Source organism: Furipterus horrens, unplaced genomic scaffold (genome assembly GCF_987537825.1).
Source record: "Furipterus horrens unplaced genomic scaffold, mFurHor1.1.pri manual_scaffold_7, whole genome shotgun sequence".
Lineage (NCBI taxonomy): Eukaryota > Metazoa > Chordata > Mammalia > Chiroptera > Furipteridae > Furipterus > Furipterus horrens.
Genome location: NW_028327177.1, coordinates 89,273,060 through 89,294,609, shown reverse-complemented (window position 1 = coordinate 89,294,609; position 21,550 = coordinate 89,273,060). Strand labels below are relative to the sequence as shown.

The 21,550-nt window shown below is 40.0% G+C and overlaps 1 protein-coding gene across 2 annotated transcripts in view; it reads left to right on the top strand.

Moving 5' to 3' along the window:
* The window catches only part of PTPRG (protein tyrosine phosphatase receptor type G), a 721,348-nt gene that overhangs the window by 179,646 nt on the left and 520,152 nt on the right, over nucleotides 1-21,550 (top strand). For both annotated transcript variants that reach the window (XM_090283906.1, XM_090283905.1), the window contains exon 2: nucleotides 14,842-14,946. In XM_090283906.1, coding sequence (XP_090140032.1) covers nucleotides 14,842-14,946 — 105 coding nt within the window. The remainder of the gene's footprint in view (nucleotides 1-14,841; nucleotides 14,947-21,550) is intronic.

Below are 21,550 nucleotides of genomic sequence, written 5' to 3'. Positions count from 1 at the left end.
ATGCTAAAGAAATATTAGTTGTCCTCAGCATCTTTATTAATTATCTTCGTTAATTTTTAAACTAAAGTAGGGCAGGAGGAATTTTAGGAATGAATTTTTTTCTTTGACATTGAGAGAGGTTAAAAAGTATCTTTACATCTTCCCAAAACAATATATTAAAAATCTTGGCAAAAAAATTTTTTTTCTTTTTGTTTTGTTTCTGCCACAATATCTTTAGCCGTCTTTATTTCATCTACTCTTTTGTTCTGGGTTTGCGGATGTCTTGAGTAATATTGCCTTACTAAGAACTCTGGTCAGAGCATTTCTTTCCTCTTTAGAGTGAAGGAAAAGTTTTAAACGCATTTCACAAAATGCTTTTCCTTTTTCTGAAACATCTGTTTCTGAGCAAATCTCAGATATCGTGCATGGTTTCTGCAACACGTAAAATATGCAGCCTTTTTGTTTCCATTGTGTTAAATATCAAAGGCTGGGTTAGCCTGAACCACATGGCCACTCACAAGAGAAAAGGCTTGGGTTTCCACAGCGTCTAAAGCCATCTTTTCTCACTCTTTCACTTAACACTCACTCATTGATTATGCTGATCTGATATTGTAGAGCAAATGTGTTTAATAAACCTTCATAAGTAATATTTAGGGGAGTGTATTTTTCAGAATTCACTGAGGATTTCTGTAATCTGGGGTCCTATAGTTTTGGTACATGTGTTATACCAGTTTGTTCCAGAGGATTCACTGCAGATGCTACATCTCTCTCATTTGCTGTGGAAAAATCAAAGCAACAATTTGTTTCATTCAATTTCACCTGACGGAAGCTTCGAAAGATACAGTTTCCTTTCAGCATTATTATATGTATAAAAATAAATAAAGGAAACTATCTTCTTATCCCACCTGTGATCCGCAGTTTGTATGAGGATTTGAATTCAGAGTATGAAAGTCTCCTTGTAATTGGTTTCATTCAGATTCTTGTTTATAAATAGTGCGAGGAACAAAAAAATTTGAACTGAAATGTTCGGTTTTGTATTTGAGCTTTTCAAAGACATAAAACTGCTTTTTCATTTGACGCTTCTAATGGGTTTTGAGGTATAATTGGTCAGAGTCAGAGAAGGTTTTAGAAAAAGCACAACCAAAAATGAAAACAGAAGCAAACTCATTTAATAGCTGCCATTTCTTCATCAGGAGAGGACTTGTAGTTAAATAGTTCTTTTTCCTTTTATTTTTGTTGAGTCCCGCACCAGGTTATTTCAAGTGAGTAATTCCTCTCCAAGAAAAGTAGAATGTGAGATATTTCTTCTACAGATTTCCTTCTGCAACTGAAGAGAACAAAGCAAACCTCATTCTTTCCATAAAGAAGTGAAACTAATAGGTAAAGAAAATGGAGATAACAAAAATGAACTTGTAGCCCTGGGGTATTCTCACCAGCAACATGAAAGTGGTTGCCTGGGCAATACTACCCAATTCCTTGTGTTATTATTGCACTGATTGAGTCAAACAAATCTATGGAAGGCCTATTTCTCAGTGTTTCAGGAGGGAGAAACAGACTTTGAATTACGGAGAGGAGGTATATTTGGTAATTTATCTCCCTGCCTGCAGAAAGCATATTTGTTTCTGATTATATTTTTATGATTATAGACAGCTGTGAAGAATTGCTAAGGACAAACCTTTGTCATCGTTCAGAGATGAATTGCCATAGATTTAATTTATTAATTACCCCATACTTAGGTCGCTTACTGTTCCATTGTTCACACCTACCTGTGGAAGAGAGAGGTTTGGTTTGTTTTTAACATCATTTGAGGAAGCAGGGAGAAGCCAAGTCGGGTTTAAGCCATGCACATGTCTATATTTAAACAATGATAAAGTTTTCCTTAAAAAAAAAAAACCTCACCCACCTAACATCCATAGTAGAGTGTTCTGTTCTTTTATAGGTCTCATATGGGCAGGTAGTTTTCTTTTTTCGTATGATATTGAGCATACAGTTTTCTGCACTACATAACTCACGGAAAATATAATGTGTATTTTTGCTTTTTTCCCCATCATTTTTTTTGCAGGTGGTTGTATCTTGTTTGCCTCTTATTAACTATTGTCTTCTAACTAGTGCAAATCCTAATTCAGGTGATAAAAGGCAAAAGGGAAGTTGTAGAAAATAATAGCAAATAAAACCCCAAACAAGGTGAGTTGGCATTTGGTCAGGTGAGTGTCAGGAGACTATTTGTTTGCTCTCCAGAGTTTTGCCTCCAGGAGCACTGGTCCCCTGCACACAGGTGCAAGTACACATTTAATGAATGATGTGTCTCACTCACCCTCAGCGCCAGGGTGATGAGCTACTGTTTTCTGTTCTGGCCCGCCTCCCTTCAGTCTGTGCCCTGTGTTAGCAGAGTCACCTTTTTAAGTATACTTTGATAAAGGTGTTCTAAAATTAGATTGTTCTTATGGTTGCACCACTCTGTGAGTATACTAAAAACCATTTTATCTCAATAAAGGTGCTTTAAAGGAAAGCAAAAATCAGACATACTGAGTCCTCTTGGACTCCTTCAAGTTTATTTCAAAGCCCGAAAGTCCTGCAGGGTCCAGCCCTTGTTCCTTTGCAACCCCAGCCAGCTCACCAAGCCTCATGGGACTGGCCTCACACCCTCCCTGCCTCTGTCCCTGTCCTCACATGTGCTGCTCTTTCATCTTGTACTCTGTCCTCTCATCCTGCCAATGACTTCAACTAAAAGGGCGCCTCTGTCCCTGGCTACTGTCTCCAAGTACATTTCTTCCTTACTTATATTTTCTGTGCTTCTAGAATGTTTGTTATATTTAATTTTCATGTTTGCTTCACTATGTATACAAATTCTAATTTTCGTAGTTATTGGCTCACCCACCCAGTGGGCTGAAGCTCTGAGACGGCAGGGGTAGTAATGTAGGGTTAAGCACTCCTCAGTGCCTTGGTGTAGCAGCATTTCACCTTGGAGAGACCATCAGCACGTGCTTACACCTTACTTACCAAACTCCTTAGGAATTCTCTTCTTGGCCAAAGGTAGTTAAGAACTACTATATGTGAAGGTGTAGGTGCTTTGCTGACCACACAGAGTTCTGGGGAATAAGTAGATAGCTACAGGCCTCTGGATGGTCAGGGTTTAAGTGGTGTCAATAGGAGGCAGTAACTGAACAAAAAGTGTTTGTGATCCAAGAAATTGCAAATCAGGGAGTATAGATTCTGTCAGAAGCCTAAATAGTGCCCCCTACCCTCATGGGACTCCACGTTCTTATGGGAAAAGAGGAGGAAGTATCGAGGTGTGCGGGGCAGTTTCTCTGAAACAGCTTCTTCGGCTCTATTGTGATATGGCTCCACTCATGCCATCTTTCACAATGGTATCCCTAACTTGGCCCTAGAAGTCACAATCATGCTTGGTATCTTGAGTGAAGGGGTGTCATGATTGGAGTGCCTTCTGTATTTGAACCCTCAACTAAGGGCTTAGAGCATATGTTTACAATGTGTTTTCCACCATCTCCTATGGTTTAGGAATTATCTTGCCGGGTGTTTTTGTCAACATGAAGCTCATTACATTGGAATTCTGAAATGTGAATATGTACTCTGTGCTGGCACATTTTGCTGGGGTTGGTGGGTGTGTCATGGTTTTGAAATGGGTAGCAGACATATAAGTAGAATTTCTTTCAGTCCATTTCTTTTCTATTAAAAAATACTCACTTTACTAAATTTTTTTATTCAATATTTTACAGACTGTATAAATGATTCATCTACACAGGAGGTGGCAAAAGTAGGTATATAGTTGTGAGTATGTGAAACACTTTATTCTTGTGTTATTTATTAATTATTGTAGTATTTTCTATATAAACAACTGTAAACCTACTTTTGCCTCACACTGTATAAGAGGCCCAAGTTATAAATTTTATCCTTTATTTCTCAGTTACAGCAATTTATTAGGCAATCACAATTAAAACTTTTAAAGGGAAGAAAAAAATAAAGAGAATTTATTAATCAGTGTATCATTTTGTTTCTCTTCATTCCGGTTGTAACTTAATATTAATTTTTTCTTAAATAGAATGCCTTTGTTTTTTATAGACAACAACCAATGTTCGCATAATTATAATTGTATATTCTCCACACCATGTTAGAAAAATGACTATTTTTCAACAGTAAAGTGTTATCAAAACATGACTTTATCTTAGATAGTTGCCAATGGTGTTGGGAAGAGTAGACTAGACAGCTACTTTCTTTTGACTTTGTTACATTTTTAGTTTTCTGAAGCCCATGTATAAACAATTTTTCACTTGTGATGTTTACTTTTGAACAGGTGGAGTAGTTATTCACACAGATATTTTTATAATTCATAAAATTCAATTTTGTGAAGAACACTTGCAGTACAATGACAATTATATAGGCTTGAGAGTAATATATGGTTTAGGGATGTGTGTTCTTGGGCAGGTTATATACTGTTTCTGAATAACGGGTATGTGAGCCACAAGATTATTGGAAGAATTACATGAGCCATTGTATTGATGATACTTTTAATAAGGTCTGCCTCATAAGCAACAGTTGAGTTAGTATGCAACTTATTATTGGGCTAGGACATGAGTGGCAAACTTAGATGGCCATAAATAGTAAACAGGGAATAAAAATGATCAAATGGGAATGGGTGGGGTCATGATTCTTCTCTGAAAAGCTAGTTGGTATTGACTTGGCATATGGTTGCTAATTTGGAATAAAGTACAGACCTCCTATTAAAACACACACACACATACACACACAGATTTTGGAGCTCTCTTTGTTGGCAGTTATTTAAACACACATGCGTACAGGTACAGTGGGTGAAACATAACATCTGGATCAAAGGCTGTATTTAGCATATGACCACAGTATGCAGTCTCTGACCTGTCTTTGCCAGTTCCTCTGATTATTAAGTAATCAAATTGGAAGTATGGATTTGGGGCAGTTGATATTAGCACAACACTATCCACAACTAATTTTAATTTTTCCCACGAACCTTATGAAATCAAGAGATGTGATTTTTTGAAAACCAAACTGTTAAAATGGATTGAAAGAATTGGTTGATTTATTTCTATCTGCTGTTATAAAATATTTGAGTCAGGTATATAATTCTTTTTTAGAAGGGTGGCTCTGAGCCCCTGTATAAGTCAGTTTTCTTCTTCTTTAAAATATATTTTATTGATTATGTTGTTATAGTAGTCCCAATTTCTTTTCCCTTTTCTCCTCTTCGCCTACCATCCCCTTCCCTCTAGCAATACCACCCCCTTTAGTTCATGTTCATGGGCCATGTGTGTAAGTTCTTTGGTTTTGCCTTTCCTATATTATTCTTAACTTCTCCCTGTCTGTTTTGTACCAAACAGTTATGCTTCTTAATACCTGCACCATTTCCCCATTTCTCCTCCTTCCCCCTCCCAGTTGATAACCCTCCAAATGATCCCCATATCCATGATTCTGTTCCTATTCAGGTTGTTTGCTTAGTTTGTTTTTGTTTCTATTTTTTTAGATTCTGTTGTTGATAGTTGTGAATTTGTTGTCATTTTAATGTTCATGGTTTTGATCTTGTTCTTCTTAAATAAATCTCTTTAACATTTCATATAGTAATGGCTTGGTGATGATGAACTCCTTTAGCTTTACATTGTCTGGGAAGCACATAATCTGCCCTTCCATTCTAAATTATAGGGTTGCTGGATATAGTAATATAGGTTGTAGGTCCTTGCTTTTTCATCATTTTGAATACTTCTTGCCAGTCCCTTCTTACCTAAAAACTTTCTTTTGACAAATATGCTGATAATCTTATACCCTTTGTAGGTAACTCTTTTCTTTTCTCTTGCTGCTTTTAAGATTCTCTCTTTATTTTTCACCTTTGGCATTTTAATTATGTTGTGTTTTGGTGTAGTCCTCTTTGGATCTAGCTTGTTTGGGACCCTCTGTGCTTCTTGGACTTGGATATCTATTTCCTTAACCAAACATGAGACGTTTTCCTTCATTATTTTTTCACATAAGTTTTCAGTTTTTTGCTCTTCCTCTTCTCCTTCTGGCACTCCTTGTTTTTTTCAATTGTTGTTTCTTCATTCTGTACTGGTTCACTTTTTTTCTTCCTTATGTTCCAAGTCATTGCTTTGAACCTCGGTTTCCTTCTTCACCATTGGTTTTGTGTGGATTTTTCTTCATTTCGCTTAGCATATCCCTCACTTCTTTCCTTCTGCATTTGTCATGCTCAAGCATATCTGTCAAGTCTGTGAGCATCTTTATCATCAGTGTTTTGAACTCTGTCTGTTAGATTGGCTGTCTCCTCCTTGCTTAATTCTCCTACTGGAACCTTGATCTGCTCCCTCTTTTGGGCCATACTTCTCTGTCTCCTCATCTTGACAGGCTCCTGTGTTTGTTTGCCTCTGTGTCTTAGGTAGAGCCCTTGCACCTGTTAATTTGTAAAGGGCAGAGCCTTATGTATTTGTCAGTTTGGGTGACCCGTTTTACCATGTGTGGCGTTGTGTGTGGGGGAGGGGTCTGAGAGGGAAATACTGCTTGCCCTGCATTCGCCTCTTTTCCAGGCACTTCTTCCACTTCCTGTATGGGACTGGTGCCCCTCTAGCTGTTGCCCAGGTTGTAGTCCCCAGAGTGGGTGTATCTGCGGTTGTTCTAGGACCTTGGGGGCCCTTTAAAGAAGCAGACTCTACTGAGAGACCGGCAGTTTCTTCCTCTGCCCCAACCCCCACTGGCTTTCACAGTCAGAAGCAATGAGGCTTTATTGTCCTTGGTGCTGGAATCGTGAGCTGTGCGGTCTGGTCTGGTGCTGGGAGCACTCCTGAGGTGTCCCTTCCTCCTTTTTTTAATGTGTGACTGCAGTTTAGGCCGCCCACCAGCCACAGCCGCTGTCACTGCAGCCGCCATCACTGCCACACTGCGCATCCTCTTTGCTCTGGCTCTGTCCCTCCCACCTGTCTGGATGAGTAATTCTTCTTTATATCTTTGTTTGTTGGACTTCTATGCAGCTCAATTTTCTGGAATTTCTGGCTGCTACTAGTTTGGAGGTAGTTGTATTTCTTCTTAGTTGTGGAGGGAGATCCAGCATGTCTACCTAGGCCTCCATCTTGGCCGGAAGTCTCAGTTTTCTAAGTGTACCTATTTTGGGACCTGTTGGGAATCATGTATTTTTATTTCTGAATTTTTAAAACTGTTAACATAGTTAATAGCAGAGGTATGACTCGAATTTTTTGTTTCTTTTAGTTCTATTTGATTAGAAAAATAGATTTTTAATTTGGAATCAGTGTTATTTAGAGTAAAATAATGAAGAGAAAATTTAAGTATTTTGCTTCTTCCTCTTATTTAACTCATTTTTACAAGCCTTCTTTGTGTTCCTTTTTGCCCTAGGATTTTGCATTGTTGTGCGATTCCTCTTTCCTTTGAATTGCCTATAAGTTTCAGTCATGGCTTCATGTGAGGTTTCTTTATCATTTCAGATGATGAAATAACATATTTGTAGTTGGGACAATAAGTACAATTGACTATGATAAAATAGGTAATTTACTGTAATATAATCTCTTACATTGAGTCCAGCTCAATATCACGAATAACTGAGGTACTATTTGTAATGAAGTAGTTGCAAAGGAATGCACTTCTTCATTTTACTTTTTGGGATACCCACTAAGTACATTTTAGTACAATTAATTGCATGACAGGCACAAAGGAGATGAGAGGCTGATTGGAATATTTAATTATTTTAACTATAATTTGATACTTTAGCCCAAAAGTAGGTTCAAGAAAAGAGAAAGGTTTATTCATTTTAAATTATTGTATGGTTATAATGTTCTTAAATACTCTTTAAAATTTAGAGAAAATTATACTTGATAGCAATTTTGCCATCATTGAGGGATCTTTAATTAGTTTGTTATACGAGCAGTTATAATAGATATAAACAGCTTGCTTAACTGTTTGCCTGCCATTCTGGAAATACACATTCTGATTTGCAAACATGAGTGCCTATTACTTATTTTAGTGGGCTGGTTTCTGTCAGTAACTCTGGCAGTGAACTACATGGGAGCCATCCATCCATTATCCTCAGTAATTTTCATTCTGGCACCAGGGAACCAGAATTTTTTTTGTTTTGATGTTTTCAATTTTGGATGGAAACTGATCAATTTTCACAGGCATCTAAGTTCCTTGGGATGATCTAGAATTGGACATATAGTTAAAGTGGAAACAACCTCAACTGTCACTAATCTGTTTTGCTTTGAGCACAAGATGTGTTGCAGTACAACATGTAGATGGCAGTTTGGGCTGCTCTCATCATAAACTTACTGGTCTCACTGCCACCTAACCACTTTACCCTATGGGACATCGTGACATAGTTGTGATCAAAGTACATTGTGGGTTCAGTATGGTAAGGTGAAACCGAAGGTGGAGGAATGCTTGCTTATTTTGAAATTCTTGTAGTGACCACATGTCTTCCTTTCTTGGTGGGCACCTCAGACTTCCATTCCTTTTCAGATATACAAATGCATGGATGTAAATATGTATACCACCTTTGTTAAAAACAATAAGACATCAGTTGTACTTTGTAATTTCAATTCATGCATTTGCAACTGGCAGTAAAATGTTTCTTTTCTATCCCATGTACATTCAGTGACCCTTCTCTCTGACAGTAAAACCTAAGAAAAGAACTTTATGTCAAGAATGTTATCTAGAGGAGCTGGTTTCTTTGTATGAAAAATATTCAGCCTGCAAATTAACACACAAGAGTTAACACAGCTTGAAACTTTTTTTTTTTTTAAGTCAAAGTTCCTGTGATACCCTGAGAGTAAGTATTTACACAGATTCCTTTCTCCTAAAGATTATGATTGAGGCAGATGGGATACACATCTGCTTTTATATTCCCAGAATAAGAACATTTCTTGTTTTAAACTATGTCTGGTGGCTCTGGGAAATTAAAACATGCACATGGGAAACAGTTTTGTTGATATTTTCAGAGGTAGGTAACTCTTAGGATATTTTTATAGGAAGGCATTGGGCCTTTGGGTTTCAAAATTTTAAAATCTTTTTTGCTTCAGGCTGGAAATGTGGTAAGCTTGGTAAAAGTTCTCAGAGGTGATAGAGTTTATGAAACCTACCTGATGAAAATACCTGTCCCTCTGCATAGCAACGGGCTTCCTCCTGCTGAGTGGGACATAAGCAGGGTGACTAGTTAATGCCCTTGGTTTTAAAATCTCCACTTCCATCCTGAATTGAGAGACTCAAATGTCCCAGATGGTGGGAGTAGCTGGGTTTTTCCTTCGTAAACTCATTTCATTATTACAGTAGCCAGACCCTTGAAGGCTGCCCAAGTTTGATATTTCTCTTGCCCAGTTAGGCCTCACATGCATGTGTGCCTGTGTGCACGCTTACATGTGTGTTCCTGCATTTGTTTTTGTTGGTTGAACACTCTAGAGTAGACCTCTGAGGAGTGGTCCACATCACTGTACAGGTCGGAAAGTGTTTTGTGCTCCCTGCCCTTCCTCCTTCACTGCAGTCTGAGTTCTTCCAGGTTTGGTGACCACACCGAGAGCCTCTCTGAGCTTTCTGCTAACAGACAGTTTCAGTTCCCACAGTGGGCTTGGAGCTTTGACCTTGGTAGGGTGTGTTCACCTAACACCAGCTCCCACTCCTTGTTAGACCCATGATAATTAGGGGCAGATTTACAGTTATTGTCTGTTCTGAAGAATGAAACTACATATTTTCATAAGCATGCTTCATTTTTAATTGTGTAATTAAGTTGCTGACATAAAAAGGGATGCAATTTTACATTAAGGTAAGGATCTGTTAAAGGCATTCATTTGCATAATTTAATTTTCTGCACACAAGATATTGAAAATCAATAGCACGATTCATAGTCTTCCCATACATACCACTGCCATGCTGCCATTTGTTGGCTGTTTGAGTTTAGAAGAGTACACAGAGTATTAAAATTGATTGAATTTGGTATGCCGAGTCTGTATCTTTATTTGGGAACCACAGAATGTCTCTTTTAGCAAATCCCTGCTCCTTGCCAATAAAATAGTAAGTGCCTTAATATACTTAAATAATAATTAAAAAATATTTTAAATAAAATCTTTCTCATATGATTAAAATACATTTGGAACTAAGATTTTGTTTTGTTTTAAATATTCGAGGGCCAGTAGTAGTTCATGATTATGTTCTCATTCAGGGGAAAGGAAATCACACATTACTGACATAGATGAAGTCAAAGGGAACACTAAATATAGTCCTCTTTAATGCATAGTTCATGTGTTAAAAACAAATCTGATGCCAGGGTGATAAAATATGTTTCTGCCCTGTTCATTTTTGTGTTGTCTCTCCAAAGAATTGCTTATGAGGTCCTGGTTATTCCTTCCCACTTCACGTTGTAGATGGTTGTTGTTTCTGGTGCTTTTTCTGTGGCTTATATAAACATGTTATATACGCACGGGGATATACATACTCTTATCCCCAACACAGACAGCATCAGTCTCTTGGTTTTTCATCTCTTTATTTATTCAATCACTCACTCACTAGTTACTGAACACCTACCATATGGCAAGCTCCATTGTGGGAGGTAGGTTGGAAATTCCTTTATCTGCAGGCAGCTCAGAGCCCTTCACAGGCCGTGCAGCAATGTTCTTCAGAAGCAGGGTTTCCTGTCCATTCCAGCCTTGTGTGTTCAACCCACATTGTACCTTGGTACGCTGGGGAGGGAGTTGGAGACAGGGGTAATCACCTCCTTCGAGTTGGCCCTCTCCCCCATGTTACTTCTTGTCCTTTGGCGTGTATACAGGGAAATCACACCTCTTCCTTTTGTCCCAAGTTGAACTACCTTTAGACAGGCAGTTTCACTGCTCACACCACAGTGTGATGTGTACAGATGGCTGGAAAAATATGCCCTCTTTGGGACATGGATGCCATTTATTTGCAGTGTCAGGGGAGGACCTTCTGACATGTACTTCCCTGTCTCTTGAATTAAATATATCTTTGTAGTTTTAGTTTATTTTTATTTTTTATTTATTTTATTTTTAAATATTTATTCATTTATTTATTTTTAGAGAGAGGGGAAAGCAGAGAGGGAGAGAAACATCACTGTGCGGTTGCCTCTCACTCACGCCCCCAACTGGGGACCTGACGTGCAACCTAGTCATGTGCCCTGACTGGGAATCGAACCAGCGACACTTGGCTTGCAGGACGACGCTCAATCAGCTGAGCCACAGCAGCCAGGGCTGTAGTTTTAGTTTTTTAATAATACAATGTTTTATTGCTTTGGGAAGCTGGCAGATGTTGGAAACCCAAACCTGTGGTTCCTATCCAGGCAGTATGGTCTAATTCTCAGTACTAGCAGGTTGTTGTGCTTACCTGATGAAGCTCTGGACTCTTGTCATTTTGCTCTCCAGGCAGAGCTGTCAGTGCAGAAGCCACACAAATGAGAGACGGGGCAGGCAGCCTTTGTGTCCCCCCTTTGCCCATGCTGATTTTCTCAAAGGTTCTGATAAATGGAAAGCACCTCCTTCTTAGGAAAAAAAGGAGGACTGGTTTTGGAGATTGTGGTACTGGATAACATCTATTATAAAAGATATGGCAGTTAATATCCTTGAGGATAACTTCATTCCTTTTACTGGGATACCTGGTTCATTTGTCAGTTTTCTGGCAGAACTCTGGCTCAGTTCAGGTTTATTGGTGTAAATTCTGAGGTTCACCCCACACTGGGTTGATTTCTGCAGCATGTTCATTTCTGCCTGGCCAGCTCTTTACTTGTGTTAAGACTTAGTGTGTGAAGTTACAGGTTGCAGGTCAGGGGTTGAGAATGTCAGAGCTGAACTGGACCCTAGTCTGGCTCATAAGCATGGTTCGGGTTTCTTATTTCTGGCTTCAAGAGAATCACCTGGATAACTTAAAAAAACAACAACTGGTATCTGGATACCCCCTAGACCAAATAAATCCCAGTATCTGCAGGTAGGGTCCACGGTATAACGTGCTTTAATTTTTTAATTTTTACTTTTTAAAAGCAGCCAGAGTTGAGAGTCAGAGCTGTAGTCCATCAATGGCATTTATGGATGGAGAACTGGATCAGGAGTTTAAGTGACATTTTTGAAAGTCATCAGATCACAGTCAATGTCATTTGTAGGTCTTTTGCGTATAAGAGTCAGAAAAGTAAACTTTGGCAGGTAGTTGGTTCATGTAAATATAAAGCTTCCATGGGGTTGGTTTTAAATTGGCTTTGTCCTTGGCTTAGAATTTGACCAAAGGAATCTATCTATAGAATTTGCTTCCTCTGGCTTGGTTCCACTCTTGAGCTCCTTTGCTGATCCCTTTCTTCACCCTCAAGCACCCCCTTGAGGCTTCCCGCTTATACTATAATAACTCGGGAAGAGAGAATAATCTTTCTGATTGGCAGATGTCCCCATATCTAAACATATCATTGGGGCCAGGGGCATGGTTTCCAGTCTGTCTGGCTTAAGCCAGTGTCTCCCCCAGCCCAACGCTGGCAGGGAGACAGGCGATGGGGCCAGGCTGTCCAGTGTATGACTCCTGGCTAAGGGTTTTTGGGGCAGGATGGTGAAAAAACACAATATAGTTCTGGCCAGGTTCAGTTGGTTAAAGCACTGTCCCCCATACACCGAGGTTGCAGGTTTGATCCAGGATCAGGGCACATATAAAAATCAATCAATGCATGTGTGAATGGGTAGAGCAACAAATCAATCACCCCCATCAATAAAAAAGAAATGAAAAAAGTAAAAGCACTATTTGCCCATGCTGAGTTAGGTGCTCTACTCACAGTAACTTGTGTATCTTCATAACTGTTCTATGGGGTTGGTATTTTTATCTATATTACAGACAAGGAAGCTGAGGCTCAATCACATAGCCCAATGGAAGTCACATGGATTGCACCCAAGGTCGAGACGTTCTTTTACTCATTGTCTTTGATACAAAGAGGAAGAATTATTTGGGAACAGTCAGAGTGAACTAGCTCTAAGATACATAGTAAACAGGTAACATTTAAAAAAGTTTCCCCATATACATGGAAAATAAATAAGTCTAACAAATATGTATTTGGTGTGCTTTAGAGTATGGGGAAAAATAGATTAGGAGACTAGTTGGGAGATTTTATTTTATTTTTTAATCCTCACCATAGGATATGTTCGCTGATTTCAGAGAGAGAGAGACAGAGAGACAGAGAGGTGAGGGGAGAGAGAGACAGAGAGAGAGAGAGATGAGAGAGAAACAGAGATCCATTGCCTCCTGCACACACCCCAACCAGGAATTGAACCCTCAATCCAAGTATGTCCCCTGACTGGGAATCAGACCCGCAACCTTTTGGTATATGGAACAACACTTCAACCAAGTGAGCCACCCAGCCAGGGCAGGGGGTTTTATTATTGATTCCTAGAAGCTTAGAGTGGTCAACTTTCCGGGACTCTGTGGCTCATCTGCAAAAACTAAGAAAGAGTGGATGGCAGGTACCTAATCTATCATACTTTAAAAATGATTAGTGACTTAGATTTTGACTTTGTCATTCAGAACCAGTGAGCAGGCATGAATGACACCAGGTTTGCTTTTTAGATGTGTTTTAGGATTTTAAAAGATTCTTCCTTTTCTCAGAAGGGTTCATCTCAGCGGACTGTCTTTTCTCTTTGTTCAGTCATTACTTCTCTTAAAGCCAGTCTTTGCCATTCTTTGCAACTGAAATGTAAGCATCAAGTATTGTATGTGTTTCCTACTTTTCATGACTGTCACAGTGTCTACAGAGCTAATGCCATCATGGTGAGATTATTATATTATTACTCTAATGTGGAATAGAAAATGTATTGCGTTTCTTTGGTGTCATCTTAATCTTTGACTGTACAGTTCCCCTAACCATTCTCTTTGCTTTTTAAAAGCACATTTGATTTTGTTTAGTGCATTTAAATGTTAACATAGACAGCTGGGATGTAGTGTTTGAAGTGTAATTCCATTTCACATCAGTGCACTCAGGTGTGGGCTCCCAACAAAAGAATTTTGCATCCATGATGGGATGGGATGGGAGGGTTTTGAACGTTGGAGCTGACAGATGGAAGCTCTCCACAGTAGGGTAGAAGATTGAATTCATTTTGAGTTTTCAAAAAATACATCATTAAGCAATGTTTCTTTTCTCTTGTCCTTGGAGGGTTTTAAATTTCATATCCTTTAGTGCAGTAGGCGTCTGACAGGGTTCAGAGAATATGGAAGTCTCGTAGTTAACATGGGGGGTCTCCTAGGCCTCAGACTGCTTGGTGTGGATGGCAGAAGCCCTGGCTTTGATGTAGGCATGCTTAAGTTCAGTTCCCCGGCCTGCTGCATACTTACCTTTGTGATCCAGGACTCTGAACCTTAATTCCTCCATCTGTAAAAGATAAAATGACCCTTGCTCTCTGAAGATCAAATAAGGCTAGAGGCCCTTGGCACGTAGGGCATAGGCTTATGTGGGTAATTGGAACCAAAACTGCAGGTTCCAGGTCTACTACTTGTATGACCTTGGGCAAGTTATATTTAACTTCTCTAAGCTCCAGTTTGCTTAAATATGGAATGGTCCCATTATTCGGACCATTGTGTCTACTGCCTGGTGGTCTATTGCAGATTAAATAAGATTATGTATATAAAGTGCCTAGGACATTGTCCTTCTCAGCACAAAGTCAAGGTTCTTTGTAAGATGTGATTAATAATAATAGTAACCATGGTAATTTCTCTAGTCTCCTATAATTTTTCTGTAAAACCAAGAGGTTCTATTCAGTTATTCCAAGGTCTGTGCTTCTAGGAAGTCACCGAGTGCATGCTTTTTACACCTTCCTGTGTCCAGTGGGGTGGTGACTTTGTCTCACTGTGGCTCTCCCTATCTTCCAGCATTGACCGAAGGCTACGTTGGGTCCCTTCAGGACAACAGACACGGCAGCTCAGCGCAGATCCGAAGGCGCAAAGCCTCAGGGGATCCGTACTGGGCCTACTCCGGTAAGTTGATTTGTTCTGACCAGGATCACACAGAGCACTTACCATCCCTTTAAACTCACTGGAAAGCACGCTTTGAATGACTTTCATTCCTGGATTCTGTTTGTTCAAACCTTTTGTAGTTCTCTTAAAGTTGAAATAGTCAAGCTTGTTTTGCCTCAAGGTTATTCAAGAACTAATTTATCTCTCCCACCTGTTTTCCCACCTGTTTTATCAACCTGTTTTTCCCCTAAATTTATTTTCTGAACTTGACTTGTTAATGAGTTATTGTACCAAACTTGTAATTTTCCAAAAGATCCAGCTATTTCTTTTCTGTTGTTCCAGTGGCTGTGAAATTGTAGAGCAGAAAATGTAAACCTAGTCTTGAGTTGCTAAACGTCTGCTAAATATTCCAAAGCATACCATATCAAAATGATCTATTATGATTTAATCTAAGAAATGCAGCTTTAGTTTCAGACCGGATCTTAGTTGAATGTACTTCAGCCCTCTAGTCTGTGATATTCTGCAGTTCTTTTCATTTTTATTTTTACTGTTGGCCTTTGAACCAGTGAAGAGAGAGACCACTATAGGGTGGGGCAAAAGTAGGTTTATAGTTGTATGTGAAACAGTTTATTCTTATATTATTAGTTATTAATTATTGTACTATTTTTCATACAAACTGTAAATTTAATTTTGCCCCACCCTGTATTATAACCATGTTGAGTATTACATTGGTAATAATTTTACTACATTATAAAGGGAAAGAAATGAAGACCTACAAGACTACACAGACCTTTCTAAATTATACCTCTTAACAACTAGCAAAAATATGGTAGGTGATTTCTGTTTCTAAAACAGGTTTTGATGCTCAATACATGGAAAATAGAGCTAATTAAGGAGAAATACTTGAAGAAGATAGAGTACTTTGGAAATTACTTTGGCACTGAATAATCCAAATTGTATGTATGAAAGGGGTTGGAGGCATGGAGTATTAGTCTTAATAATAAATCTATGTATTATGCAATGTTGCGTACAGAACTGAGTCGTATATTTTCATAATGATACTCAGGTTCTGAATCCTGAATTTCTACCTGCAAATCCTCTTAAATTTATGTCAGTATAAAATTTATAAGCCTGATCTTTAATTACACCTTATCTATTGGCTTTTTGCATCCTTTTGTCTGTTGATAAATCTCCAGCTCCTACAGGGAGAGTAGCCTATCTGTTTTGTTTTGCAAAGAACAGATAGTAACTCTGAAGTCTTCCATCACACCCAGTTCCTTGTGATTAGAATGATCTAATTAAAGTCTCTTTGTCAACATTTTTGATAAATGAAGGGAATTGGGAGATGAAAGACAAAATTATACACACACACACACACACACACACACACACGCCTCTTGCCAAGAACAAATATAAATAATATATAATTATATATATGTAATAATATGCACACACATGCATGCACACACACATGTATATATGAGCCTCTTGCCAAGAAACTGAAAGAAAATTTATCTTTTTGTTCTCTGTGGCTTCAGTTCAGTTAAACAGAGGCAAAAAGTGGCCTGCTATTTACAGCATCTCCAACTGAAAATGGCAGTGAAGGAATGAAATGCTTAAAGTCTTCTCATTACTTCGGTAAGAGTAGACATAGTGGTGTGATCTTTGGGATGGTGTAGTTGTTGGTATCTTTAACTCTAGTGGACTTAATGAGTCTTTGTTTTGTATTTCTGGAATGCATTGTGTCTGGATTTGGGAAAATCTTCTATTAGTGGAAAGTCTGATAGTTCTGCTTGAGGGGTTTGCATGCTTTTCTGTAAAGGTGCAAATAGTAAGTATCCTTAGGCTTTGCAGGGCATATGGTCTGTGTTGCAACTATGCACCTAGCTATTTTAGTATAAAAGCAGCCATAGGTAATACTGGACAAACTGGCTGTGCTCCCATAAATTTTACTTAATAACCACTGAAATTTGAAATTTATATAATTTTTATGTCAGGAAATATACTTCTTTTTGAATTTTTTCCCTCAACAATTAAAAAATATAGGAACCATTCACTTTGCAGGTCATACTCAAATAGCTGGCCATTTGGATAGGGTCCACAGGCTATAGTTTGTCAACCCTTGTTGTAATTGATTTTTTTCTGGAGTACGGATAGGAGAGTTATATGAGGATGCCCAGAAAGATAAGGACTGGTTTGGAAGAACCAGTGAGGTTACTTACTAGGCGTAATGGAGAAAAATCAAAGGCAAAGAAAAGAATGAGAAAGGTATCAAATGGTATATAGTTGTCATGCTTTAGATAGTTCTTCCTCAAAATTCCACCATGGAGAGGACTTCCGGCCAAGATGGAGGCTTAGACGGACACGCTAGGTCCCCTCTACAACTATAGAGGAATACAACTACTTCAAAACAAAGGATAACTAGAAATTCCAGAAAATAAAACTACACGGAAGTCCAACATATGAAGTTATAAACCAGCGGTGCCATTTGGGCAGGTAGGAGTTAAAGTGGGCAGTGCTGTTTGCGGTGGCACCCGGAGCGGCGGGCGGCGAGGAGTCCCGGTGGCCAAGCCCCTGGCGGTGCGCGACTCCGGAGCTGGTGAGAGCGGCTACGCAAGCCCCTGGTGGTGCGCGACTCCGGAGCTGGGGAGAGCGGCTACGCAAGCCCCTGGCGGTGCGCGACTCCGGAGCTGGGGAGAGCGACTACGCAAGCCCCTGGCGGTGCGCGACCCCTGCGAGGAGTCCCGGCTACGCAAGCCCCTGGCGGTGCGCGACCCCGGCGAGGAGTCCCGGTGGCCAAGCCCCTGGCGGTGCGCGACTCCGGAGCTGGGGAGAGCGGCCGCCGCATCGCCTTGAACAGTGAGGCCCAGGGGGGCGGGAGGACGGATCCCGGTCTCCTAGCTGAATAACTGTGTGAATCCATCTTGGACCCCCGCCCCCAAAGAAAGCACCACAGAGCTGAGAAATAAGTCGCGGACAAGCAGGCGCCGGTCGCTAATTTGTGACGCGTACACAGGCACTGCCCCCGACAGCCAGCCCAAGAAAACAAAAAGCATCTGTCAAAATGAGGCAGGCAACCTTAGAAATACCGGTAACACAACTCACCAGGCAGCAGATAGAGAACCTGACAGATGAACAGATAAGAAACCTGTCAGAGGCTCAGTTCTGGGCCATTGTTATCAGGTGGCTTACAGAATTCACAAAAGAGCAGGAAAAAGATATGAAAGAAGCGAAAAACTTTCATAACGAAAGGAACAAAACAGTATACGAGACAGAAGGAAAGGAAATAAAATCCAGAGTTCATTTCAACAAACTGGAATATGGAGAAGGAACAAGCAGTCAACCAATGCAGCGAGAGGTAATGGGAAGCAACAACGAAAGGATCAGAAACCTCTGGGACAGTTATAAAAGGCCCAACATAAGAATCATTGGTTTGCCAGAGAATGAAGAAGATGAACTAGAACTTGAAAAATTGAGTGAAAATATAATAAAGGAGAACTTCCCAGACTTGGGAAAGGGAATAGACCTGCAGGTCCAGGAAGCAAGGAGAGTTCCCAAGAAACTGGACCCAGGGAGAACCACTCCAAGACACATTATAATCAAAATGTCAAAAATTAAAGATAAAGAGAGAATCTTAAAAGCAGCAAGAGAGAAGAAAAGAATTATGTACAAAGGGGTCCCAATTAGACTATCAGCTGACTTCTCAAGGGAAACCCTACAGGCAAGAAGAGACTGGCAAGAAATATTCAAAGTAATGAAAATCCAAAACCTACAACCACGAATACTCTACCCAGCGAAATTGTCATTCAGAATAGAAGGACAGAGAAAGTGTTTCCAGGACAAAATAAAACTGAAAGAGTTCATTAGATCCAAACCACTGTTATATGAGATGTTAAAGGGACTGGTTTAAAAAAAAAACAGAAGCTAGGGAGATGAAACAAAGGCAAACTAAATAGGCAACGAGAGGGGAAGAGGAACTGTGGGTACGGGAAGCATATTGGGGGGAGGTCAACAGGGAGGGGGAATGGGGAAAGGGAGGGAGATGATATAGGAATTGGCGATCAAAGTAGGAGGGAATGGAATAGACGGAGAGAGGTTGGGAGGAACTGTATGCACAACTAATGGACATAATCTAAAAGGGGGGAACAACTGGAGGGAGGGGGGCCACCGGGTGGAGGGGAGCAGAGGGAAGGGAAATTGGCACAAATGTAATAATTTAATCAATAAAACACATTAAATCTGGAAAAAAAAAAAAATTCCACCATGGATATGCATTAGCTATTGCTTCACACCTGTGGTCGAGGAAAAATAAAATTTCCTCCTACCTTTAGAATGTTCTTCTGGCTAGACTGATCAAAATGACATAAGGCAGATTAACAGGAAAAATTCAAGTTTTAATTCAAGCATAAAAATTTCAAAGTCAGTAAGACAAAATGTGGTATAATAGTCCTTCTGGAATAAGGAAGTAGAGGGAGTTAGGGGTCTAGGACTTCAAAGGGAAGACAACTTATAAGGAGATGAAAAAAATGTTTAGTAAATGAATATTAGTTGGGCCATCCTGAAACAATGGAATGAATACAGGGAAGACTTTGCTGAAGTGGGCCTTGTTAGGCTCCTCCTTGTCTATATCACCAGCTGGTTCATGTTAAACCTACAATTACCTAAGGTGATATCTTTCTTCCTGGGGCAGGCCCTCTATCTAAATTATTTAAAGCAGTTAGGGGGAAGGTCAAACATTTTTTCTGAGTTTTTTATTTCTTTAGGGATATAAAGGCATATTTTCTGGTGTCAGCTTCTGCTTCCCCTGACACTGAGGTGGTGGAATATTGGTTCTCATGTCCACAAGACTCGAGGTCTCTCAGAGATGTTGCCTGTTACTTTTGGCACATCAGGCCAGGGCCTTTAAAGCACGGTAAACCAGATGTTGGATCACGAGCTGCAGGTATATAGCTCTACCTGTTGTTTGGAAAGTGGGGCTAACGAAAGAAAGGCTAGTTTGTAGAGGGAAGTGTTTTTAAATTTAGCAGGAGCAAAGCAGGCCACTTCTGAATGATTGGTTTAATGGTTTAGATTTCAGTCTCATGCCTCTAATTTAAAGATTTGTCTTTATTCCTCTTCAGGTAATGCTTTGGTGGTATGGTGTGTGAGTATGAATTTGAAGTCATATAGGTAGATTATGGTTTAAATCTAAGTTTTCCGTCGTCGGCAGCCGTCCGTCTCGAGAGACGATGGTGTAGCTTCTTAAGAGTCTATCTGCACCGCCGAGAATGGCTGTGCAGTCCGACTCGGGAGTGACACGGTATCTGTCTCCTCCCGTGTTGAATCGACATCTTGCGATGACGCTGGAGTGTCCTCTCCAGTGAAGCTGAAGCTACAGAGCCTGGGCAGGGTGATATGGAGGGTCTGCTGTTGCCCATGCAGCAGACCCCCCCTCTCTTCGCAGCTGAAGGGTCCAAGGGAAAGACGGAGTCAATACAGCTTGGCTTCAGGTGCGCCGCAGGAGTTGCCGGTGTTGACTATAACGTCAAACCGCCTTAGGGACTCCGGCTCTGGATTTTCTGTCGGGGTTTACTCCCTTAGCCTTTCCCCTGAAGAGGTATGCCGCAAGGCAGCGGAGGTTTTTTGGAGTCAGAGTTTTCCTTCTCTGATGTCTTAATATACTTATGATGTTGGGAGGGCATTTAATTGCTCAGATCCTCAGTTTTCCCATCTTTGAAATAGGAATAATTAATAGCACTGCCCTCATAGACTTGTTACGGTGATGAAATGAGATGATAGGTGTGAAAATTTAACAAATCCCTGGCATAAAGTACCCAATATTACTTTTGCTCTTTTTGAAAACTATTGTTATTATTGTTATTGAACCTTTTGTTGGGTAGCTGTGATCGACATTGGATGGTCACTAGGTAATGCGGTAATGCTGAGAGTTAAGTAAGTTAATTCTGTCATTCATAATTTCCAAGAATTTCCCATTTGGAATTTGGGATGAGGGTTAAGCAAACTATCCTCTAGTTCAGGGGCTCATTGGCAAACTATAAACCACTGCCTACTTTTGAGAGTGAGGTTTTATTGAAACGCAACCATGCCTATTTTTTTGGGTATTGTCTTTGGCTGGTTTTATGCTACAACTGAAGAGTTGAGTAGTTCACATAGACCTTTGACCAAAAAGTAAAGAACATTATTATCTTGCTCTTTACAGAAAAGGCTTGCCTTTCTGTTCACACTGATACAGTCTTACATTAGCCTGACTCAAACAGAAGTGTTCAGAGGTTTGGAACATGTCTTGCATGAACCCCCCTCTTCCCACCCTGCCTTCTTGGGTCTTGCATTTTTCTTGAGCTGGAATACCCTTGGCAAGTGCTCAGGTTAGCATTCATAGTGATTCTGGTGATCCTGCTTTTGGAGAGGACTTGGGAGGAACAAAGGTGAGGGAGTGGGATGTTGAGGGGATGGATCAGGGAGGTGAATGGGCATTGGCCATTCTGGGGTCCCCTAGGTTACTATGTCCTGCTCTAGGTTGCCTTCCTTTGGTTGGGTTTGGTGAATGATGCCCATCTGGTTATTCCAGTGGCATTCCACCTCAGTCACTTGAAATTGCATAAGTATTTAAGCTTGTTTTTAGGAT